General features: G+C 39.8%; 2 protein-coding genes across 4 annotated transcripts; one reads left to right on the top strand and one right to left on the bottom strand.

The window, feature by feature from the left end:
• Positions 1 to 97: 97 nt before the first annotated feature.
• On the bottom strand, positions 98 to 16,405 carry LOC126379425 (zinc finger protein 54-like). Of its 2 annotated transcripts, XR_007568331.1 has the most exons (13): positions 16,147 to 16,405; positions 14,407 to 14,541; positions 13,211 to 13,945; positions 12,124 to 12,251; positions 10,984 to 11,058; positions 9,886 to 10,009; positions 7,865 to 7,959; positions 7,254 to 7,353; positions 6,683 to 6,850; positions 4,635 to 4,736; positions 3,426 to 3,524; positions 777 to 1,422; positions 98 to 664 (listed from the first exon to the last, which is right to left on the bottom strand). XR_007568331.1 is itself a non-coding variant. In XM_050028179.1 (12 exons), the coding sequence occupies exons 1-12, from the start codon at positions 16,303 to 16,305 to the stop codon at positions 1,273 to 1,275; spliced, it is 2,070 nt and encodes a 689-aa protein (XP_049884136.1). In that variant the 5' UTR covers positions 16,306 to 16,405; the 3' UTR covers positions 98 to 1,272. The 2 variants fall into 2 exon arrangements, 1 of the variants encoding a protein (XP_049884136.1); XM_050028179.1 differs by having other exon boundaries at positions 98 to 1,422.
• Positions 16,406 to 16,763: 358 nt separating this feature from the next.
• LOC126379633 (ubiquitin-related modifier 1) lies at positions 16,764 to 18,511 on the top strand. 2 transcript variants are annotated; one of them, XM_050028467.1, is made up of 3 exons: positions 16,764 to 16,925; positions 17,905 to 18,108; positions 18,365 to 18,511. In XM_050028467.1, the coding sequence occupies exons 2-3, from the start codon at positions 17,914 to 17,916 to the stop codon at positions 18,491 to 18,493; spliced, it is 324 nt and encodes a 107-aa protein (XP_049884424.1). In that variant the 5' UTR covers positions 16,764 to 16,925; positions 17,905 to 17,913; the 3' UTR covers positions 18,494 to 18,511. The 2 variants fall into 2 exon arrangements, with proteins under 2 accessions (XP_049884424.1, XP_049884423.1); XM_050028466.1 differs by having other exon boundaries at positions 16,764 to 16,937.
• Positions 18,512 to 26,071: the final 7,560 nt, after the last annotated feature.

Genomic DNA, 26,071 nt, shown 5'->3' with positions numbered 1-26,071 from the left:
TATTGTCGTTTACGAAGTATGCTTTGACGGTGTTAGGTATTTCCTCAGTTTTAAAATCCTCCGGCGAACTGGTGATAAATACGGTGAAATAAATAAAGACATGGTATTTAATATTTATTTACAAAGTCCGTAACTTATTTATATTTACAAACAATAATGTGGGGGCTTCTAGGCTACGTTCCCTAAAAACAACGCTATCTATATAGCGTTGCGTTGTACAGATTTTACGTGATAATTACTTTTTTCTCATTGTTCGGTTACATAATTTTTCACAAATATAATGTAATGGCCGAGGTATATATCAAAATTATTGCTTGATATTGCTTCTTTATTTTGGTGGAACATGTGTTGAGCCTGGGTGTAATAACAAGGGTCATCATTTATACCCAAAAACAAAGATAAAAGATGCATATGTCTATTATCTATGAACTTAGAAAAACGAATGGAAATCTGTACAGCGCCATCTATATTGTTTTTGATGAATGTAGCCTGGAAAGTCCTTTATAGAAAAGAAAGCCTTATGGGAGGCATATGTCCAGCAGTGGATAATTTCCGGCTGATGATAAGCAATTATATTTTCTAGGTCAATCATAATAATCATCACCGTTTCGCCATCACTATTGGCCAATAACGTGATATTAAGTTATTGTTTACCGTCTAGTACCTTTTCGTCATCACTAATGACGAATATCGTGATATTTTAAGTGATGGTTAATTGTCTATCACCGTTCCGTCATCACTAATGACCAATATCTTGATATAAAGTGATGACTTACCTTTTCGTTATCACTAATGACAAATATCGTGATATTTTAAGTAATGGTTTATTGTCTATCACCACTTCGTCATCACTAATGACCAACATCTTGATATTAAGTGATGATTTACTGTCTAGTACCTTTTCGTCATCACTAATGAGGAATATAGTGATAATTTAAGTTATGGTTAATTGTCCATCATCGTTTCGTCATTACTAATGACCAATATCGTGATATTTTAAGTGGTAGTTTATTGTCTATCACCATTTCGTCATCACTAATGACCAATATCGTGATATTAAGTGACGGTTTCCTGTCTTTCACCGTTTCGTCAACACTAATGACCAATACGGTGATATTAAGTGATGGTTTACCTTCTACATCGTACGAACCATCACCGTTTCGTCATCACTAAAAACCAATATCGTGATAATTAGTGACGGTTATCTGTCCGATAGCCAATTTCGTCCATCTTCGTGTGTTATAATGACCATATATTAATGTTATTTTGGTGTTATTTGCATATGTTTTTGTTTCTGTTTCTGTTCCTGTGCGGGCGCGGGACGTGCATGTGCGCGAACTGTATATGCATCTTGAGATCGCAGGAGACGAAGTAGGATTTGTCGCACATGTGGCATTTGTGTGGTCGCTCCTTTGTGTGTACCTGGGGAGAATACGGGTTAGTGTATAAGATATACAGGGTGTTAGTGACATCGTAACGAATACTGAGGGGGATGATTCAGACCATGATTCTGAGTTGATATTAATTCAGAATCACAACGGAAAATTTCACTTGATATTAAAAATTCGTCGCAAAATTCATGTTTTTTTTTAATATTTTAAAATTATTTTCAAGTCTATACTTCTGCGATGCAAAATTCCACTTGATATCAACTCAGAATCATGGCCTGAATCGTCTCTCAAAGTTTTTGTTACGATATAACACCTGTGTATAATATATAGCAGCTGGAGCCCCACTGACTGACTGACTCGCACGAGTCACACATGACAAAATTAAATCGCCAATGAAACAAAAACAAAATGGCGGTATAACAAGATGGCCGCAAATTGTTGTTCTATGCGTGGTATATAACAAAACAAGGTATGCTCAATCTTAGGACAAATCGCCATTGCTTTATTTATGAGGATAAACATAAAAAAAAAACAGTCGAGATCTTTCGAGGCAAGCGAAGAGAACGAGACAGACAAAAGGAGTGACCGAAAAGGAAAAGTAATTCGGACACACAACAATGATGATGATATCATCATCATCATCATCCCATTAACGTACCCACTGCTGGGGCACGGGCCTTCCCTATGGATGGTTAGGGAGATCGGGCCTTAAACCATCACGCAGGCCCAGTGCGGATTGATGGTTATTAACGACTGCTAATGCAGCCGGGACCAACGGCTTAACGTGCCTTCCGAAGCACGGAGGAGCTCGAGATGAAAACTTTTTTTTGTGGTCACCCATCCTATGACCGGCCTTTGCGAAAGTTGCTTTACTTCAATAATCGCAGACCGAGCGCGTTAACCGCTGCGCCACCGAGCTCCTCAATGATGATGATAATGTATATAGACATATATATTGTTAGTGTATACGTTTTTACAATAAAATACCAGATAGTATTTTAAATTTGTCAGAAAATAAATTTAAAGCTCATGTGAAGCTTACTTTATGTAAAAAAGCTTATTATAAGATTAATGACTACCTAAATGATAAAAATGTCTGGTATTGAATGTGTTCCTCTAGTTATTAAATAACTTGTAATGTATATCCTCGTTGGTTTAAAAAAATAAAAAAAATTCAAAAATATTTATTTTTCAAAATTGGCTTACAAAGTTAGCGCTTTTTGAACGTCAAACATAATTAAATTACATATTATGTAACTAGCTGTAAAACTACTACCACATCGGAATCTGTAACGCTGAGGGAAAGACGTGGCCAGAAAACCTCCCAGCACAGGGCCCTAGTCCTACTGTTTCATGTTTTCCTTTCTTTTCTTTTAATCCAGTTTGTATTACATAATTTATAGACTTGAAAAGATGTGTTGCTGTTGCAGTTTCTTGTCATTTCTTCTGACGTAAATTCAAAAATGTTACACTGACCTTCAACAAGTTTATCCATGATAATTACGTTAATAATAACAACTAATAACTTAACAGCATCCGTGGTCTAGTGGTTAGAGCGTTAGGCTCAAGATCTGGAGGTCCGGGTTCGATTCCCGATGGGGACATTGTCGAAATCACTTTGTGAGACTGTCCTTTGTTTGGTAAGGACTTTTCAGGCTTGAATCACCTGATTGTCCGAAAAAGTAAGATGATTCCGTGCTTCGGAAGGCACGTTAAGCCGTTGGTCCCGGCTATTAGCCGTAAAAACACCTCCACCAACCCGCAGTGGAGCAGCGTGGTGGAGTATGCTCCATACCCCCTCCGGTTGATTGAGGGGAGGCCTGTGCCCAGCAGTGGGACGTATATAGGCAGTTTATGTTATGTAATAATTACGGTAATATGCTTTAACTCTCTTTTAAATTGCTGTGCCCAATCCGGGTCCATATGTGTTACATACCTTATATTACCAACCTCCTACCATGTGGAACGCAATAAATGATATGATTATGATTATGATGATTATGATGAATAAATGATTCTGATTCTGTTACTCACCATGAGTCGATGTTTGTATTTTTGCGAGTAGGACTTGAATGTCTCCGGACACAGGCGACACTTGAACGGCCTCTCGCCTGTGTGGGTGTTCACGTGAACCTGATAAAAATAATACGACATTACATTATTTTTTATACACAGCGTTAATGACACCATAACCACGGATGTAATCCTCACTTGTATGGCTACTAGTGATGTTCCGAATATCCGTATCCGCGGATATCCGAGATAACAGAAAAATCCGTATCCGTTACTTTTCACGCGGATCTTTTACGGATCTTTTTCAGGTGATTAAGTAGAATTATTAAATAAAAAACTATAAAATTCCATTCGGATTGTTTTTATTTCTTAAAATCAAATATTTGGCACCTTTATATTGCAAACATTTAGATAGATAGATCTTTATAATGAAAGCAAGATAAAATATCACTTTTATAACAATGAAATAACTAAAACTTTTTTTTAAGAAAATAAAGATCCGTATCCGTATCCGCGGATCTTTACACTAAATATCCGTATTCAGATCCGTATCCGCGGATATACATTTTTAACGATCCGGCACATCACTAATGGCTACCGTATGTATGTAGGAATGGTAGGCTGAATGAAACGTAACGCAAAGGTGTGTGAAAGAGAGAGCGACGAGTGAGCGAGAGAGAATTGCGGAATGACAGGGAAATGGCGGACGGTTGTTTGAATAAGAGGAAAAGTGCAAAATTGGTGCTAATTCCTGTAAATACCATCTAATTTTATTTTAAGTTATATCTGTCATTTTCTTATCCGCCGAAAAGGAAAGGGACGGGTAATCGACAAGCATTGAATTGAACACACGTCAATTTTAAGGACAAATCTAATACAACCGTCTAAAAATTTTGCATTGCCCAATAACCCGACAGAATTAAGTTGACAGCACATGTCAGACGGTTTGCATACCAGCGAGATACCTTTTTGATTCGCCCGGGTTATTCATTCATTTGATGATGATTTGATGATGACGGTGATTCATTCATTTACTTATTCTTCCTAAAATTAAGAGCCGTCAATCATCCGTCCCTTTCCTTTTCGGCGGATAAGAAAATGACAGGTATAACTTAAAGTAAAATTAGGAGGTGTTTGCATTGAATTCATTTCTTCATTTCTACTTTTTTTTTTGGTACTTTCATTCATTCGTTCATATTCTGAATGAGTTGAATTCATTTATTACATTACCTTCAGTCCAGCTAATGTGCGGAAACTCTTCACGCAGAGCGGGCATCGATATGGTTTCTCGTCTGTATGCACGCGCTGATGATACTTCAGCTGAACGGCTGTCTGTGGGGGTAGAGATATATTTATTATTATTGCTCCTCATGGTTGTTCACCAACTAGATGGACCGATCAAGCGAAAGACCCGTCGTCATCCAAGCTCTACACAGTCGTAAGGGAAGCGCTGGACAGAAACCGGTGGATGCAGATCACCCGCTCCAGATGCATAAACCGGTTTCGTAGCAGCACTAACGGTATCCTGGGCGCATTGTCTTGACCGGTGGGACTCGCCGATGCTGGAGAGGTGGATGAGACTGCATGCCACCTTTCTTGCAATTAAAATTTTAACATTGGTGACAGTTCGAGTTACTAACCATTTTATGTTAATTTATTTTATTTTTATTATATTTTATTTAATATAATGTAATGCAATGTGTGAATTATTGAGGACAGAAGAGGCAAGATGATTGGACACCTAATAAGACACGACGAATTCATTAAAAACATCATAGAAGGAAAGCTAGAAGGAAAGAGAGGAAGGGGAAGACCAAGAAGAGCTTACATGGAACAGATTAAAGAAAAGGTTAACGTCGTGTCTTATAGGGAAGTCAAGGAATTGGCCTTTGATAGACTGGAATGGAAAATGCTACACCGACAAGAGCGTGGCTCTTAAATTGATGATTGATGATGAATGCAATGTGTGGGTCTAGTTGCCTGAATAAAGAATTTGATTTGATCTGATGCTGACCACGATCCTCAGATATGACTATGACTATGAGGGATCGACTCAAGAGAAATTGTTCGTCATTAAACGAGTCGATTATTCAATGATGGAACGAGTGAATTATTGAATGATTGAACGTGTATCTGAATGAGTGAATTATGGAGTGGTGGAGGTTCATTCCACCATTGAGTAATACACTGAAAGAAAGTGTGTTTAATTGAATGATGGAACGACGAATGATTGTATGGTGGAATGAGTGAATTATGGAATGATTGAAAGTGTATAATTGAATGATGGAACGAGTGAATGATGGAACATGCGAATGTTTGAACGATGAAACGTGCGAATGTTGAATGATGGAATAAGTGAATGATTGAAGTGCATGAATAAACGACAGTATTAGCGTGCTGTAATATAGGTAAATAAAAACGCAAGTGGAGATGGGCGGGACACATTGCTCGAATGAGCAAGGAAAGACGGACCCGGAGATTGTTAGAGTGGCGCCCACGAGCATTCACAAGACCGAGAGGAAGACCACCAATGAGATGGAAGGACGACATTGTGCGGCACGCAGGATATGGCTGGATGTCGATAGCCCAGGATCGTCGGAAATGGAAAAACATGGAAGAGGCCTACGTCCAAAATTGGATATAAATTTAGGCTGATATAGATAGATAGATAGAATATAGGTAAATAGGTAAGCGACTTACGGGGTAGCTCTTGGCACAGAACTCGCACATGAGGTACACGCCGGAGGCGGAATACTACGTAGACTACGTGGAATAGGAAAGGATGGAAAAAAAAATAGAAGAAACCTTGTAACCTGGTTCTGAGTGTATGGTGAAATTATGGAACATGCGAATGTCTGGATGATGGAACGAATGAATGATTGATTGATGGAAGTTGCGAATGTCTGAATGATGGAACGTGCGAATGTTTGAATGATGGAACGAGTGTTTCAATGATAGAATGAGTGAATGATTGAAGGGCATGAATAAAATACATGGTGACTTACGGAGTAGCTCTTGACACAGAACTCGCACACGAGGTCCGTGCCGGAGGCGGCCTACTACGTAGACTGATGACATAGTGACCTTGTAACCTGGTTCTGTTAGTATGTATCGTATATAGTGTCTCGAGTGTATGGTGGAATGATTAAACGAATGAATGATTGAATGATGGAACATGCGAATGTTTGAACGATGGAACGTGCGAATGTTTGAATGATGGAACGAGTGAGTATTTGAATGATTGAAGTGCATGAATTTTAAAAGACATGGTGACTCACGGGGTAGCTCTTGGCACAGAACTCGCACATGAGATGTGCGCCGGCGGCGGGGGGCGCGGGCGGGCGGCGCACGCGCGGGTACTCGCCGCGCGGCTGGCGCTCGCCGTGGATCACGGAGCGGTGCGCACCCAGCTTGCGCTCCGACGTGAACGTCGCGCTGCACTGGAACTGGTGACAAGAACTCGGTCTCATTTTAAAACGTCTTCATTGACAAATTTAACGGCCTCCGTGGTCCAGTGGTTCAACGTTGTGCTCACGATCCGGAGGTCCCGGGTTCGAATCTCGGTGGGGACAAATCAAACATTACAGGCTGATCACCTGATTGTCTAAAAAGTAAAAAGATCCGTGCTTCGGAAGGCACGTTAAGCCGTTGGTCCCGGTTATTACTTACTGATGTAAGTACGTAGTCGTTACATGAGTCATGTCAGGGGCCTTTGGCGGCTCAGTAGTAACCCTGACACCAGGGTTGATGAGGTTGAGGCAGTCGCTTCAGTAAAAACGGACCTGTCAAATCTTCAGGTTAGGTAAGCGGACCCTGTGAGAGTGATGATGTAAGTGAAATGCTACTTACCGACTGACATTTGAATATAAGCTCCTTGTGTTTGGCCTCCAGCAAGTGGCGGTCCAGCTCATCGGGAGTCAGGAAATTGAGGCCGCACGCAAGACACGGCCTGACGGAGAAATCAGAATCATTTATTCAACGTAATTATCATGGATAAACTTGTTGAAGGTCAATGTAACATTTTAGAATTTACGTCATTTCGCAAGGTGTTATGGCTGAGGAGAAGAAATGACAAGAAACTGCAACAGCAACACATCTTTTAAAAACCGATGAGGGTATACATTACAAGTTATTTAATAACTAGAGGAACACATTCAATACCAGACATTTTTATCATTTATTTAGCTTTTTTACATAAAGTAAGCTTCACATGAGCTTTAAATTTATTTTAAGACAAATTTTAAATATTATCTGGTATTTTATTGTAAGGACGTATCATAACCCCAAAAAATTGAGGTATGTGACCTAACCTGTATTGGCCTGGTTTTCCATTCGCGGGTTGGAAGGTCAGAGAGGCAGTCGCTTCTGTAAAAAACCGGACCTGTCGAATCTTCAGGTTAGGTAAGCGGACCCTGTGAGAAACGGGATAAGGCTAGGGGGATGATGTGTGTACTTCTCACCTCATTTCAGTGTTACAACCGTCCTCTGTGCTTCGGTGAGAGTTCAAAGCTTCCACGCTACAGAACTCAATCTCACAAGTTGGACACTGTGTTATCTGAAAGTTTTATACATATTTAATTATAATTGGGTCGTGTACTAGGTTCAAGATAAATTATGAAATTCTGATTACTAAATAAAGACACATCTAAAACTAACGAAAAACATTTTCTTTTTTCTATTAAACTTATTTATGAATTTTAATCAAGAAAAACGTAATAATAAGTCCGACATTTTGTCACGTTTTTCTATGACGTCACAGAGTGCTTTTTCATACAAATTCCATAGTAATTTCGTGTTTTGACGTTTAGTAAAAAGTAACTGATTTGACTAGTTGGAAACTAGCCTATTATAGGCTGGCGCCGCGGCCGAGTTCGCTGCTCGTAGGAAGCGGGAAAAATATAGGGAGTTAGAAGGTCGCTACATTTTTATCCCGCTTGCTGTTGAGACGACGGGTTGTTGGAGTAGCGATGCTAAAAAAATTATAGCGGAAATCGGACGTCGTTTAATAGAGATTGGAGATGACCCCCGTGCCGGATTGGTCTTGGCGCAAAGGTTGTCCATTGCTGTACAGCGAGGGAATGCGGCTAGTGTAATGGGCACCTTCGCGCCCGGGTTAGTCAGGGGCGGGCTTTTTGACGAGTGCATACATACATACATACATAAACTCACGCCCGTAATCCCTAACGGGGTGGGCAGAGCCACAAGTAATCAAAGACAACTTGCAGCCACTGTTGACACGATGTCGTAAGCTGGATATGATGAACCTTAAGGTGATAAGGGATCAGCCTATCGCCCATAACATTAGTCCACCATGTTAGAGGACACAATCCCTCTGTCGGTTTTTACGACATGCCCGGGAAGACAAGCAGCTGAACGTGTTCTATGTTTTTTATTTGCTCCCAGAACAGCATAGAAGCATGACGAGTGCAGTAAATAGCATTATTTTTGTTAACTATTTATGTAATTCCGTGTTTAGTAGTAGTATTAAAATTGAAGGAGTAATAGTATTTGCATGTTTAGGTACATTAATAAATCTTAATGACATGTATATTTAATTATATATAAATATATATACACTTAGATATATAAGTTTGTTGTTGTAATTATGAATGTTGTGTGTACCTGTAATTGGAGCACATATACAAAAACTAATTTAAGACTTGTATTTTATAACTTTACAATATGTGTACTGTTGGTATACCTATCTAAATAAATAAATGAAACAAAATGCATGACTACGTATATCTTCGCCTTATGAAAAATACGTAAAAAAAACAAAAAAAAAGTTTCAATTTCTTTTTTATTACGTATTTTTAATTTGCCACTAAAATGACTGAAAACAATGAATTAAAAATAATTTAAAATAAGAACTGGTTCACGTGTCTGGCGAAGGAAAAATTCCACTTGATATCAACTCAGAATTATGAGCTGAATCATCCCCATCGTTTGCATACCAGCTAGATACCTTTTGATTCGCCCGGGTTATTCATTCATTTACTCATTCTTCCTAAAATTAAGAGCTGTCAATCGTCCGTCCCTTTCCTTTTCGGCGGATAAGAAAATGACGGGTATAACTATAACTTAAAGTAAAATTAGGAGGTGTCTACAGGAATCGGGGCCTATTGTAGTGCCGTTTCTTTCAGCCTGCGGATGTTCTGTACAGCTTATTGGTCGGCTCAGCTTCCTTTCTGCCGTCGCTATCAAACGAGCTAGGGAGGTTTTTATAACACTTTTCTTATTATTTTTTAATGCTTAACGAATGACCAGTGGCCTTGAATACCTGGAATGTACCCTTAGGATTTAAAAGTTCCAAATACCTATTTATACTTTTGTGTTACTTTGGTTTTATTAGTAATTAATAAATTCGAGTAAACCCATTGTCTTACATTTTATTTCATACATCCATCCACTTTCTTCATCTACCTTAAATTCTTAAAAACATTACACTATGGATGTTAAAAATAAATAAACACCACAGTACCTTGGAATGCATCTCAGCTTTGTGTTTGGCGAGTGCGTTGGTCCCCTCCAGTGTCCCCCCGCAGACGTTACACGTGACCACCGCGTGGTTCTCCCTCACGTGGTTCACGTGGGTGCTTTTGAAACTGCCAGGGGAAAGACAACATTGTTAAATTGCCAAGCCAAGCCAAGCCTCCTAACACAGACTTTCCCAGTTTAAAGGGGGGCTTGGGTCAACTAGCATTTAAAAGAAAATATTGTCTAAAACGAATAAAGATTTATTTATTTATTTATTTATTTTTATTTTATTTATTTGCCTCCTTGAAATTAAAAATGTTTATTTTCTTTTACAATAAAGCCTTAACTACTGGTGGATTGGGGTCTCCATTTAAGCGACATAGCCTGTGTTTGGAGGCCCCGCTCTTCCATTATTACAAATAAATTGTATGTAAATAAAGCAGCATTAGAGCGTTAGGCTCACGATCTGGAGGTCCGGGTTCGATTCCCGATGGGGACATTGTCGAAATCACTTTGTGAGACTGTCCTTTGTTTGGTAAGGACTTTTCAGGCTTGAATCACCTGATTGTCCGAAAAAGTAAGATGATTCCGTGCTTCGGAGGGCACGTTAAGCCGTTGGTCCCGGCTATTAGCCGTAAAAACACCTCCACCAACCCGCATTGGAGCAGCGTGGTGGAGTATGCTCCATACCCCCTCCGGTTGATTGAGGGGAGGCCTGTGCCCAGCAGTGGGACGTTGACCACGCTGCTTCAATGCGGGTTGGTGGAGGTGTTTTTACGGCTAATAGCCGGGACCAACGGCTTAAAGTGCCCTCCGAAGCACGGAATCATCTTACTTATTGAGACAATTAGGTGATTCAAGCCTGTAACGTCCTTACCAAACAAAGGACAGTCTCACAAAGTGATTTGACAATGTCCCCATCGGGAATCGAACCCGGACCTCCAGATCGTGAGCCTAACGCTCTAAAAACTAGACCACGGAGGCTGTTCTGAGTGATTATTGTGATTTCAATAAGAATTTGTTAACTAAGTATTGTGTTATTACGTGACCTCCGGATAGTGAGCCCATGGACAGCTTGAACTGAATGTAATTGGAAACTTACTTGAATTTTTTATTACAATAAGTGCATTCAAATTTCTGGCCCTCGTGCCACTTGAAATGTAATTTTGCTCTCGATCTGTAACAAAAAAAAAAAGTTTTTTTTATTTACCTCCACCAACCGGCATTGCACCATAAGGTTCATCATATCCATTTTTGGACTTCGTATCAACAGTGACTGCAAGTTGTCTTTGATTACTTGTGGCTCTGCCCACCCCATTAGGGATTACGGGCGTGAGTTTATGTATGTATGTAACCGGCATTGGAGCAGCGTGGTGGAGTATGCTTCATACCCCCTCCGGTTGATTGAAGGGAGGCCTGTGCCCAACGGTGGGACGTTTTTTTCGTATTATTTCTGATAATACATATGTATGTACGTTAGAACACGAGTACTGTACTCGGATCCTAAGGTAAGGGACCTTTGTGGAGGACGCACAGCGCCAGTTAAACGATGGCTCACTGTCACAGATTACTTTTACTTTTGGATATTTATTTATTTTTGTCTGTGTACTATCGATATCTAGGTTGAACATGACTACGAAAACGTTAACTTCAGTATTAATAAAAAAAACATTTGTTCGAAAGTTTTAAAAGTCACTACTTCTCGGAGCATCCTCTATAGCGTGAGCACAGGACCGGTTCGTGCAGTGCGCTGCGACGCGGGCCGCCACCACTACTACGTATGCGATCAACTCGTACTTGCCTACCATGTTTGTAAAGATATTGTGATATCCAGCGGAGGTATAGTTCGTTGCGGTGTAGATTGCCGCTTTGGTATATCGCTATAAACATGTGTTTGTAAAAGCAAGCAGTCTATGCTGCGCAAGCAACTTCGTTGGGTGTCGCAATTTGAGTGTACTTATCTTTAGTGTAAGATGTACTAATATAATAATATGTGGGATTAATGTCGGGACAAACCCTTTTAGGGTTTTCCGATGTTAACTATTTAAAATGTAGCATTAAATTGTATTAAATTGTATTGTATTGTTGTTATTTATTGTAAATAAATAACTAACTTATTGATTTCCGTGTGGTTTCTGTCCTGTGTTAAATGTAATGTACCTGTCTGTCTGTGGTGTCCGGAAGTAATAAATGTTTTTTTCTTTCTTTCTTTCTTTCTTTTTGAAGAAGACCATATACTCACGTGGACTTGTTCAGCTGGTTGCATATCTTGCAGATGTACTCCCTCTTGTGATGCTGCATATGGCCGTACATGGTCTGCTTGTTGTTGAACCGGTAGTGGCACACATCGCACTCCAGGTTACCACGGCTCTGTCAACAGCATTACCAATATCATCATCAGCCCATTAACGTCCCCACTGCTGGGGCACGGGCCTTCCCTATGGATGGGTAGGGAGATCGGGCCTTAAACCACCACGCGGGCCCAGTGCGGATTGATGGTTATTAACGACTGCTAATGCAGCCGGGACCAACGGCTTAACGTGCCTTCCGAAGCACGGAGGAGCTCGAGATGAAACTTCTTTTTTGTGGTCACCCATCCTACGACCGGCTTTTGCGAAAGTTGCTTAACTTCAACAATCGCAGGCCGAGCATGTTTACCGCTGCGCCATCGAGCTCCTACCAATATACATAATCATAATCATATAATTTATTGCGTTCCACATGTTGAGGAGCTCGGTGGCGCAGCGGTAATCGCGCTCGTTCTGCGATTGTTGAAGTCAAGCAACTTTCGCAAAGGCCGGTCATGGGATGGGTGACCACAAAAAAAAAAGTTTTCATCTCGAGCTCCTCCGTGCTTTGTCACGTTAAGCCGTTGGTCCCGGCTGCATTAGCAGTCGTTAATAACCACCAATCCGCACTGGGCCCGCGTGATGGTTTAAGGCCCGATCTCCCTATCCATCCATAGGGAAGGCCCGTGCCCCAGCAGTGGGGACGTTAATGGGGTGATGATGATGAACACACATAGACCCGGATTGAGCAATTTAAAGGAGAGTTACAGCATATTATTTAGGCTTAAACACCACCACCATTACCTTATGCTGATTGAGGCCCTTTATAAACGACACCACCAGCATTGATGACCACTCCATACTTATTATAAGATTCTTCTTCTATCGTGTGGGTTGTGAGGTGGATTACCAACCCCATCCGCCATAGGCCTCTGACATAACTCATGTAATCTACTAACTTACATCAACTTAAAATAAAATTTGATGGTGTTTACAGGAATTAGCACCGTTAACTCATAAATTAATGATGATGATACTTACCGGGTCGTGTCCTTTCATGTGCCTTTTGTAAGCCTGCTCTGACATAAACCCTTTGAAGCACAAGTCACAAGAGAACAAACTATTTTTGTACTGCTTGCTGTTCTTTCTGTCTTCAACATTCTTCTGTTGCTGCTCCTTGGTTAGAAACACAACTTCAACATTGTACATCTTTGAAAACATAACAAAATCTTCTTCTAACTTCTGATTGTATTTATTGTGAGTTGTTATTGTAATCCCGTCGGCCGATAGATTGTTTTCCTTCTTTCTTTTGCTAACTGGCTCTTTCTTCTGCGCTATCTTCCTTTCCTTTGCCACCTTCACCACTTTTCGTTCTCTTTTCGTCCGTTCCTTCTTTTTAGTCGAACTCTTTTTCTTTTTGTCTTTCTTCTTTTCGCATATCTGTATGATGTCCATGATGCCTTCGTTTGAATCGTTGACGTCATCGAGTTCCTTTTCAGATTTGTCATCAGTTTTCATCATATCATCATTGTCTAGATGATCGTAGTCAAAATGATCATCACAGTTGTCCATCTGATCATCATTGTCAGTTTCATCCAGTAACAACGCTTCTACTTTAATATCGGACATCTCTGGGACCGCTGTCGGTTCATCATATTTAAAGTCTATTGGAAACCCATTACTATCCCAATATTTTGAATCTACAAACACTTTTGCTACGGTTAAAGGCTTAGCGAAGTGTGTGCGGTCGAGACAGCTTATGCATTCTGTTGTGGCCTGCAAAAAAATGATCTTTATGTAAATGCCCACCTGATAGAGTTTCCTGAAAATCGAGTATCATTAATAATCAATTATATCAACAATGAAATATAAAATTTAAGTGGAGCACCTTGCCGTGTAAAGTGTCCGAAAAATGCATACGTCATGAAGCAAATAACAAAGAGGGACTTTCCAATCGACGGTCCTCAAACACACGATAGATAGAGTATTAACCGGGACCAACGGCTTAACGTGCCTTCCGAAGCACGGATCTTCTTAGATTACTTTCGGACAATCACGTAATCAGCCTGTAATATCCTAACCAAACTAGGGATCACAGTGATTTTCGTGAAAAAAAAAAATAATAGAAAAAACAAAACAGTAAATCATTAGCAAATCTTCTCGCAAAAAGCCAAACACTCTCTGATCACTCAGGGTGTTCAAAGCCTCGTTGAAAATTAGAAAAAAGAAGTAATTACCTCCAGTTTCTGCAGAAGGGTGTCCTGGAGAAAGAAGTGCGCCTTCCTGCATTGCAGACGGAACTCCGAAGACTTCTTGAGCAGCGCTATGCAGTAGTAGCAGATGTACTGCGGTAGACCATCTGTGAGTGACACCTATAATATAAAAATAATGATAACATTTTTTTTTACCTTTGATGGGTTTGCTCTTGGCCCCAGACTTCGCCCAGGTGCCTGTTCACTCTGGCTTTGAAAGCACCCGGGTTTTTTTTTCAGGGATTTATTTATTTTGAAAAATATACATTGTAACATAACAGAAAAATCCACAGCTGTTACAAAGTTTCTCTTAACATTACTTAACATACATGACATGACACACAAAGAAAAATAAAGAAATGAGTTCAAAAATTATTCCCGAATGGAGCTTGCATGCATCATGCATGCTATCAAACTAACAAACAAACCACAATGTGGCGCTGATTCAAGAACGGAGGTGAGCAGCTAGACATCGCGCGGCACGGGGGTTGCAAGTGCGCCAAAATCAACCAAGACTGGTTCACGTTAGCCACCAGCTAACTTCCATCGGGTTAGATTGCTCATACCGCCGTAAACTACATATTTTATTTTAAGGGTTGACACTTTGAGGTCTCCCATCACGTAAACTATTTTCTAGGGCCGTCACTACACACACTGATTAATTAGGAAATCTCGGAAACTTCATATGCTCACAAAGCTGGGATTTTTCGTTTTTTTTTTGGGTTTTTTTATTGTATTGGTTAGCTAGTTGTTGTATCAATAGGCAGCTATTGTGTCCATTGTGCTCAATAAAGTATTTTATCTATCTATTGGGTGACTAGGATCCAGCACAGTTGTATTTTAATATTTGGGTATTTAATTGTGATATTACTATTTTTAATATTCTTTTATTTTTATTATTTCTAAATGACATAATTATGTTTGTATTGTGTTATTATTAACTATTATAATTTGTAAAATGTACAGAGCTGTTACAGAGCCCAGCAAATTATTTGTAAACAGTGGTGAAAGTATGAACCATTAGTTGTCATAATTATAAAATGTATGTTTTTGTAGGTGTTTTTGGTCTATTACAAAAACAATGTGTAAGCTGGAGGTCTTAAGTGAAACCAGTTAATTTGTTACTTTGCAAGGACTTTTGCTCCTTATCATATATACAGGTAGCCATGCAAGTATGTATGGGTGTTACTGACACAGTAACAAATACTGAGGGGGATGATTCAGTCACACCATGATTCAGAGTTAATATCAAGTGGATTTTCCTGTCGGAATATTTTTTCCGGTCCATACCTTTTGCGACGGTAAATTCCTCTTGATATCAACTCAGAATCATGGTCTGAATTATGCCTCAAAATTTTCGTTACATTGTCACTAACACCCGTATTCTATACACTTTTGCCTGGCTATGTTATGTTATATTTATATCAAATAGCATCACGCTGTTCATGTACAATAAATATAATATCACGCCTATTTCCCGTTGGGGTAGCCAGACACCTCAGAATTCCTCTTACTATGATCCTGACACACCGCTTTCGCTCCATCCACTCTCACCAGCCTTCGTGCATTTTATGTATATCCTTCTTGGAGTAATGCAGATAAGAACAGTAAAAAATTCCGTGGTCAACTTAGCGCAAACAGTAAGGACAGATTTCTTTTCATACTCCGTAGGTACCTACCTATATAATATTAATTTATTTTGTTGTGTATTGTGACAAAACTCACCGGGGTCCCAGCAATACTGCCAAGAGAGTCAGCAAATCCATTTTCGTGTAAATCAAACAGTTTTGCTTCCGTCGCTAAGCAAGTTCGACATGCCCTGAGCATATACGGGTCTTTCATAGGTTTTGTAATAACTTCGATGCTAGGAATAGGTTCCATCATTATGGTAAGCTATTTTTATTGATAAATAGTACATATACTGTAACAGAATATGTAAATAACAGCAAAAATTAAAGGTATCGATCTAGCCGTCAAAATTCCATTTTGATACTGAACGAAATGAATGAAATGACCGAGAGATTGTTCGAATGACATTTGCTTTTTTTTTTTTTTTACATAAAATGAGGAAACGAACATGCCTCGACTAGACATTTCAGTATGCATTTATAAAGCTAGCTATGTTTTAATCGGTGCGTTTTTTATTTTATTTTTACCCGTCCGAATAGAAGATATCGAAAAAGAAAAGCGATATGTAAGGTCCATCATCATCATCATCGGCCACAAAATCTGTTGTAGATGATTGTTGCAGCGCCATTAGTTCCATAGTTCTTTCTTAAATAAACATGGAAACATCTGTTCGTTAATTTTAATTAGCGTCGGGATTGAACTACATAATCGCACTTAAACCACAACATAACCTAAAAAATTAAAGTAGCGGAAAATATTTTGAAAACTATTTTAAAAATTTAGTTGCCTTTATTTATCATTATCATTAGCCGTACGACGCCCACTGCTGGGCATTTGTATTTATATCGAATATATAACTAGTTTCGTAAGTGCAAGTAAGTTTTAAGGTAAGTCATATTTTACCTAGTTCAAAGTTGATCATAAACCTATTGCAACTTCCCTTCAGACTTCTTCTACTTCTGCCTACCCTGCTATGTACAACAATTTCCTCCTACTGCCGCCTAGTAAAGATAGCAAATTCATACTAGCTATTTTTGATGACAGTGGAATAAGCAAGTGGTGCGTCAGAATTCAGGATCGTAGAAAGTGGAATTCGACGGTGTCTGCCTACACCTATGGGAAATAGGCGTGATCTTTATATATTTACCTAAATAAAGATTGTATCAATCTATTTGTAAGGGAGTGTTAAGTTGGTTTAGACACATAGAATGTATGAAGGATAATAGGATTGCGAAAGCGGTATATAAAGCGAAGGTTGGTGGTAGGGCTGGCAGAGGAAGACCTAGAAGGACGTACATTGACCAAATTGGAGATGTCCTTAGAAATGTTTCAGTAAGATTTACTCTGAACCAGCAAATTCATTCAGCGTGTATTTGTTATGTACACATACATAAACTCACACCTGTTTCCCACCGGGGTAAGCAGAGACTATAAAATTCCATTTGCTTCGATCCTGACACACTTCTCTTGCTTCCTCCACATTCATCAATCGCTTCATACACGCCGATACAGAGTAGATCATACTAAACTTTTCTAAGGACGTGTCTAATTTTCAATTTATTTATAATTTTTTTTTATCAATTTATTTATCCGGTGGGGACATATCACAAAAATCACTTTGTGATCCCTAGTTTGGTTAGGTCATTACAGGCTGATCACCTGATTGTCCGAAAGTAAGATGAGCCTTTGGTGCCGGTTACTACTTCCTAATGTAAGTGGTCGTTACATGAAACATGATAGGGGCCTTTGGCGGCTCAATAATAACCCTGACACTAGGGTTGATGAGGTAGGTAATTCACCTCACAACCCACACGATAGAAAAAGAGAAGAATTTATTTATTTTGTTACTTACAGAAATAGAAAATGTCATTAAAAATCAGCCTCAACTTCGGTGGTGGAGCAGAGTTGTTAGTTGACAAAATAAAGAAGCATAACATAGAGTTGCCAGCCTTGATTAAATACTTACCAGATTGCCAGAAGGAAAAATGGACGATACGAGAACTCTTATTGTGGATTAAGGATAATTTGCTTAAAGAGCGTCCGGAGTTGTTTATGCAGGTGAGAAAATGGTTGCCTGGAAGAAATTGCAGTTGGAGCCTATTACACTCCATCTGTGTTGTCTGTATGTTAATTATTTTATGTTATTGTTAACAGCCTCCATGGTCAAGTGTCCAGTTTTCGGAAATAATACAGGAAAAATATGTTTATTTTTTATGATATAAAAATTTTTCGAGAAAATAAAATATTTTAAGAGGTATAAAATAAGCGAAAACTGTCAAGTATCCAAATTATGTGTTATTTTTTATAATTCCAGGGGGAGTCAGTTCGACCTGGAATCTTGGTTTTAGTAAACGACGCGGACTGGGAGCTGTGTGGAGAGCTGGAGTACGAACTGCAAGCGAATGATAACATCATGTTCATATCCACCCTGCATGGGGGTTGAGTAAACTGCTCTCGGTTAGTTAAGTTGTTTTATTTTTACAACAAATTTTGCCCGTCCCTTAGGCAAAGAATTGACATTTAGAATTTGCCTTTCAACTGTTTTAAGACAGTAGAACTTTACAAAAAAGGTTATTATAAAATTAGTGATTATTTAGAAGGTATGAATGCATGGGATTAACTGTCTAAGAACTGATATTAGGCAGCTAAATTACTCAATTGTATACCAATATTTTATGTTTATTTTTATTTTTTTTAAAAAACGACTAGGGCCTTGTGCCGAGTTTTTTCTTGCAGCTTCTTTTCCCCGGCTATACAGGTTGTGAGAAGCTGCAGTAGTTTTAGGCGGATGAGACGTTCGTTATGTAAAAATTGACGATTCAAAGTGTAACTATGTTACCTACTGAATAAAGATATTTTTGAATTTTGAATTGGTCAACCAGATAGTATAAACTAAAAGCCTTACTTGATAGTGGCTCTGTGTGGTACACGGAAGCACCTATGAGGCTGGCATGACCACTCAGGGTGTTCAAATAAAAAAAAAATCTTTATTATCAGACAAAGAAGTCCATAGTTTGACAGAAAAATTAATTAATTAAATAAAAATAAAATAAAAATACCTAATTAAAAATATAAAATGCGGAACCCTAAACAGAAACGGCAGCCAGCCCACAAGCAGTCCACCGGCTCACACACGTATATGTAAGTCGGTGAACCGCCTGAAAACTGCCGCATCCACCCTGTCCGCTATCATATTCAGGATCCCGTTGGAACCTGTGCACTATCGAGGCGCTCTTTTTACGCATGATGGCGTAGAAATCATCCACACCCGCACTCGCAAACATGCCTGATGCGCTGCAGTAGCCTCGTTAAAAACAAGATTAAAAAAGAAAGAAAATTTTGCCCGCTGCCCGCGAAATAAATATTAATTTCGCGACGGAAAATTCCACTTGAAAATTAACTCAGAATCATGGTCTGAATCGTCTCCCTTAGTATTAGTTACGATGTCACTAACACACTGTATATTGCCAACTACTGCGGTCTTATGGTGCCTTGTTTCTCAAACGGCAAGCGCCTAATCGAACCCTGGTGCCAGACTTGCTCCAACGAGTTATTAATTTATCTCAAGTGCAGTTTTCACTAACACAGTTGGCTCGACCATTATAGACGGCGATACGGCTCACCTATCACGTTGGTCTAACAGAAAGCTCGGTGAGGCGTGATTATGTGTTTTAATTATGATAATAACCGCGTAAACTCCCCAATTGAAAAACTAACCGTCAATTGTAAAAAAATGTATTAAGTACTGTACTTATTTATAATAAATAATAATAATAACTTGAAACAATGTATAAATAGCCTATTTCGTAATTTATTTAGAACCTAGTACGCGACCCGATTACCGCTCTTAACTCAGTACCTATCTGTATGTTGTCAATCAAACGAAATAAAAAAGGGTGCACAGCCCCTCGTTGTAACCCTTGTTATGAAAACTGGTGCCTACTGTCATAAACAGAAGTGATTACTTTTTAACATGTAATCCGTGTCTGTGGTGTCCTAAATAATAAATGTTTCTTTCTTTCTTTCTTTCTAACATAATATAAGCTCACGGCTACATCTCAATTGGGGTAGGCAGGGGTACATCCATCGCTAGACGAACTAAGCACCCACACCTCACCGAGCATTCTGTTTCACCAACGTGATAGGTGAGCCGTATCGCCGTCTATCAGAAATCAGAATCAAAATAATTATCATGGATAAACTTGTTGAAGGTCAATATAACATTTTTGAATTTACGTCATTTCGCAAGGTGTTAGGCTAAGGAGAAGAAATGACAAGAAATTGCAACATCAACACATCTTTTAAATCAATGTAGTATACATTACACCTTCGGCCGCCATCGCAACCACGTTTCGCCACCAGTTGCAAAGGAAGAATTTTACTCCTTTGTTGGCAACTAGTTAATAACTCATTGGTGCAACTGCGTAACTCAAACAAAACTCATCGGTGCAACTGCGTAACTCAAACAAAACTCATCCGTGCAACTGCGTAACTCAAACAAAACTCATCGGTGCAACTGCGTAACTCAAACAAAACTCATCCGTGCAACTGCGTAACTCAAACAAAACTCATCCGTGCAACTGCGTAACTCAAACAAAACTCATCCGTGCAACTGCGTAACTCAAACAAAACTCATCCGTGCAACTGCGTAACTCAAACAAAACTCATCCGTGCAACTGCGTAACTCAAACAAAACTCATTGGTACAACTGTGCAACTGAAACAAAACTCATTGGTGCAACTGTGCAACTCAAACAAAACTCATTAGTACAACTGTGCAACTGAAACAAAACTCATTGGTGCAACTGTGCAACTCAAACAAAACTCATCGGTGCAACTGTGCAACTCAAACAAAACTCATCGGCGTAACTGTGCAACTCAAACAAAACTCATTGGTACAACTGTGCAACTGAAACAAAACTCATTGGTGCAACTGTGCAACTGAAACAAAACTCATTGGTGCAACTGTGCAACTCAAACAAAACTCATTAGTACAACTGTGCAACTGAAACAAAACTCATTGGTGCAACTGTGCAACTCAAACAAAACTCATCGGTGCAACTGTGCAACTCAAACAAAACTCATCGGCGTAACTGTGCAACTCAAACAAAACTCATTGGTACAACTGTGCAACTGAAACAAAACTCATTGGTGCAACTGTGCAACTCAAACAAAACTCATCGGTGCAACTGTGCAACTCAAACAAATCTCATCGGCGTAACTGTGCAACTCAAACAAAACTCATTGCTGCAACTGTGCAACTCAAACAAAACTCATTAGTGCAATTGTGCAACTCAAACAAAACATATCGGTGCAACTGTGCAACTCAAACAAAACTCATTAGTGCAACTGCGTAACACAAACAAAACTCATCGGTGCAACTGTGCAACTCAAACAAAACTCATTGGTGCAACTGTGCAACTCAAACAAAACTCATTGGTGCAACTGTGCAACTCAAACAAAACTCATCGGTGCAACTGGCGCTCCCCGTTTGGGAAGCAAGCCGGTATTTTACTGTCAATGTATTTTTTTTAAATAATTTTACGATAACTTTATCAAACTTGTTACCTCGATAGTACAATCCACAATCTGCGGGACCAAACACAATCCCATCTAATATGATTACGCCACCATTATTTTGTTAAATGAAACAAAACGCCTCGACGTCGGTGTTTCATGTTTCATATGCGGCGAAACATGTTTTAGTCCGGTCAATAAAGGGGTTGTAGACTGCGAGGAGCTCGGTGGCGCAGCGGTAAACGCGCTCGGTCTACGATTGTTGAAGTTAGCAACTTTCGCAAAGGCCGGTCATAGGATGGGTTACCACGAAAAAAAAGTTTTCATCTCGAGCTCCTCCATGCTTCGGAAGGCACGTTAAGCCGTTGGTCCCGGCTGCATTAGCAGTCGTTAATAACCAGCAATCCGCACTGGGCGCGCGTGGTGTTTTAAGGGCCGATCTCCCTATCCATCCATAGGGAAGGCCCGTGCCCCAGCAGTGGGGACGTTAATGGGCTGGTGATGATGATGCGGCGAAACATGTTTTAGTCCGGTCTCAGGACCTCAGGGCTTGTAGGCAATTCTAGGCAAAAAAGTTCTTCAATTAAATGAAAGGTTCCATCCCTATTTGGTGGATATCCCAACCATTCGTTCAAAGCACTTCGCGTCGTCCTTCATTACGCGCACTGCTAGGAAGTGAATTCTCTGCCGTCTTCTGTATTTCCGAATGCATATAACCCGGGTGCTTTCAAGGCCAGAGTGAACAGGCACTTTCTGGGCATCTTAGGCCTCGTCTATGCCTTCGGGCAAGTCTTCATTCTACCTTCATTATGCCACAGATCAGGTGTATACTACACCACTGCCTACCCCTTTGGGGATACAAGCGTGATGCTGATGTATGTACTGAAAACTTGTAAAACACTCGAGTTTAGATATTTAAAGTCTCCATATAGAAGCTGGAGCTCTGCCCATCCTGTTAGGTACATACAGACAGCGAGACTGCAGGCACGTGTCAGCTTAATCTGACATTTAAGTGTGGCCCCTAACACAGCGGGAAGCCAAGCGGAAGCGGGGCGGGAATGCTGCAGAGATTGGCCCCGATTCCTGCAGACATGGCCTAATTTTATTTTAAGTTATATCCGTCATTTTCTTATCCGTCGAAAAGGAAAGGGACGGATGATTATCAACAAGTTAATTTTAAAACGAATGAATAACCCGGGCGAATAAAATAGGCATCTCATATGTAATCCGTTTGACGTGCTATCTACTTAACTCTGTCGGGTTATTGGCCGATGTAAAATTCTTAGATGGTTGTTTTAGATTTCTGCTTAAAATTTACGTGTGTTCCATAAATTTTATGCCTGTCGATTACCCGTCCGTAAAATAAAATTAGATGGCGTCTGCAGGAATTAGCACCATTATAAGTCTTAAATATAGTAAGTATGATAAATATAAATTGTATCATCATCATCATCACCAGCCCATTAACGTCCCCACTGCTGGGGCACGGGCCTTCCCTATGGATGGATAGGGAGATCGGGCCTTAAACCACCACGCGGGCCCAGTGCGGATTGGTGGTTATTAACGACTGCTAATGCAGCCGGGACCAACGACTTAACGTGCCTTCCGAAGCACGGAGGAGCTCGAGATAAAAACTTTTTTTTTTTCTGTGGTCACCCATCCTATGACCGGCCTTTGCGAAAGTCGCTTAACTTCAACAATCGCAGACCGAGCGCGTTAACCGCTGCGCCACCGAGCTCCTCATAAATTGTATCGCTGACTAATAATTAAGTATGTTGTCCTCACTACCAGTTGCAGTGCCCTTACCGGGTCCATGTTGATACTATAATACTTACTTCTGTTTTTTTTTATAACACCACAATTTGTACGAACACATGGTCGCAATAAAATATTTCTAATCTATTCGAAGTTAGCGGTAAATATTAGTAAAAAGACTCCAGCCCAGTCTGTGGTCCAGTGGTTGAGCGCTGGGCTCTCGATCCGGAGGTCCCGGGTTCGAATCCCGGTGGGGACATATCACAAAAATCACTTTGTTATCCCTAGTTTGGTTAGGACATTAAAGGCTTATCACCTGATTGTCCGAAAGTAAGACGATCCGTTGTTCGTTTTTCCCATTAGTTTTACTATGTAATTTTTTTTAAAACATAGACCTAGTAATTGATGGACAGTAGCTTTATTAAATCTAAGAGATTTTTCTTTTCGTGGTATTCAATTGTTTACTGGGAAGTCAAAATTCCCAGTGGTCCTACCAGTAAGTCTATTGGGAAGCAAATTCCCAGTAGTTCAACTGGTAAAACTAAAGAAAGAAACGTTTATTATAAAGGGACACCACAGTAACAAATACAAAACAAATAACAAATATATAATATAAAACACAGAGTTACACACAACTTACAATCAAACAAAACACATAATAAAAACAACATACACGACTACTCGGTAAGACTACTGGGAATAGGCGGATTTCGTGGCCACACACGTAAGCTTCAACTTGAAACTTTCCAAGCTTCACCACGGATTGTGACACGCTCACTTAATGGCCCCACTTGCATTGTCCTGAGAGATTAAGGATTAACTTCGTATATATCATTTTGATGTAAGTATTCATGTATATTATATTCATTTATCTAACACCCCGGACACTTCATACAAACCTCATTTTACACAGACACCACACACACGCACACGCGCACGCGCGCACGCACACGCACACGCACACGCACACGCACACGCACACGCACACGCCCACGCCCACGCCCACGCCCACGCCCACGCCCACGCCCACGCCCACGCCCACGCCCACGCCCACGCACACGCACACGCACGCGCACGGGCAAAATTAGATATTTAGTTTTATTTGACTTTGAAATTCGTTAGATTACACCTACTTAACTATACGTATGTTTTCTTTATAGAAGTCATACTTGTTATTACTTTTCTTAACTCACAAACTGTACCTATCCCTTGGGAATTGCGAGACATTCCCGCCACAAGTATCCTAGGATTACATATCCTCTTGACGCCGAGATTTCCAGACACAATAGTTAAACAATGGGTTTTGGATTTTAAAAGAACATTCGGTCTTACGACTTTAAAGGGAAGTCTCGCCACCATGTAACAAAAAAAATTGTGAAATTAATAATATTTTTTATTTTATTTTATACTACACATTGATGTTATGCGTGCGTCACCCAACAGGGTCCACATAATATCAGCGTCGTGGTTCACGCCGCGACTTGTGCTGAGTGAGGCCCTTTTATCTCAGGACGTCCACCACCACCTTATGGTCATTTCGACAAACATCCGTCTTGCATTTTTGTAATTGTTTAGTGGAAATTTGATATGATGTTGTTGTCTTTTTTTGTGTGTGGCGCCCTTTTATAATAAACTATTTATTTTCTATTCTATTTTTTTTTATATTTTTATTTTATTTTTTTATTATGTGTTTGATTGTAAGTTATGTGTTACTCCGTGTTTTATATTATATATTTGTTATTTATTTTATATTTGTTACTGTGGTGTCCCTTTATAATAAACGTTTCTTTCTTTCTTTCTTTCTTTCTATTTATCGTACACGCGCATCTGTGTGTGTGACGTCTGTTGCACATACGATTGACGACTAAAGTTGACTAAACTAAGATTGAGGGGGGTGGGTAAACCTAGCTCATCCGCTGGTGGGGAGCGGAGAGTAGCCATTCTATATCTTATTCTCTGATGATACGGCTCACCACCTATCACGTTGGGAGGAGCGAGCTCGTCGTAGACCAGAATGGCGTTACACTGTTCACAAAAACGTGGACCTGTACGAAAAGAAGCGTTTAGAAGATCTTGACGTAAAACGCCATATACGGAAGACTCGACAGAAGCCCTCCTACAACTATACGTTTAATTCTGCTGGCCAGTTATTCTGTGCGCCATGTGGCCGAACCTTCAAATCGAAGTTCGGTTTTGCTAGCTATTAGAGCCTATCATAAAAACGACCTGGGATAGACATTTAGGAGTCGCCGTCACCGGACACGTCTTGGACGCGATGATGATGATTACGTTGGTCTAACAGAAAGCTTGGTGAGGTGTGCATACTTAGTTCATCTTGCGATGGATGTACCTCTGAGGAAACCCACATTCCCGAGGATTGCATTTTCAGAGGTATGTGACCTAACTTGTATTGGGCTGATTTTCCCTTCGCGGGTTGGAAGGTCAGACGGACAGTCGCTTCTGTAAAAAGGACCTGTCAAATTTTCAGGTTAGGTAAACGGACCCTGTGAAAAACGGGAGCTGCTAGGGAGATAATGATACAGGTGATCAGCCTGACCTAACCTTTTATTTATTTATTTATTTATTTTTTAACCTATTAAATGTTGTGTGCACCTATAATTGGCTTATGTAACAGTCTAATTCCTGATGTAACTTTTATTTTATTTAATGTTTTATTATATAAGCTGTTGGTGTACCTTTTTTTATAAATTAAATAAATAAATAACCTAACCTAACCTTACCAAACTAGG

Source organism: Pectinophora gossypiella, chromosome 29 (assembly GCF_024362695.1).
Source record: "Pectinophora gossypiella chromosome 29, ilPecGoss1.1, whole genome shotgun sequence".
Lineage (NCBI taxonomy): Eukaryota > Metazoa > Arthropoda > Insecta > Lepidoptera > Gelechiidae > Pectinophora > Pectinophora gossypiella.
Note: the sequence above shows the minus strand (reverse complement) of the source record. Positions and strands in the feature narration are given on the sequence as shown.

What these genes read in the sequence shown, in the direction of transcription:
- LOC126379425 (XM_050028179.1), bottom strand. Translation starts at nt 16,305, where the DNA reads ATGATGGAACCTATTCCTAGCATCGAAGTTATTACAAAACCTATGAAA. An exon ending in TTATATTCAAATGTCAGTCG is followed by an intron (nt 6,851 to 7,253) that starts GTAAGTAGCATT and finishes TCTTGTCACCAG; the next exon opens with TTCCAGTGCAGCGCGACGTT. An exon ending in AATACAAACATCGACTCATG is followed by an intron (nt 1,423 to 3,425) that starts GTGAGTAACAGA and finishes TATTCTCCCCAG; the next exon opens with GTACACACAAAGGAGCGACC.
- LOC126379633 (XM_050028467.1), top strand. Translation starts at nt 17,914, where the DNA reads ATGTCATTAAAAATCAGCCTCAACTTCGGTGGTGGAGCAGAGTTGTTA. An exon ending in GTCCGGAGTTGTTTATGCAG is followed by an intron (nt 18,109 to 18,364) that starts GTGAGAAAATGG and finishes TTATAATTCCAG; the next exon opens with GGGGAGTCAGTTCGACCTGG.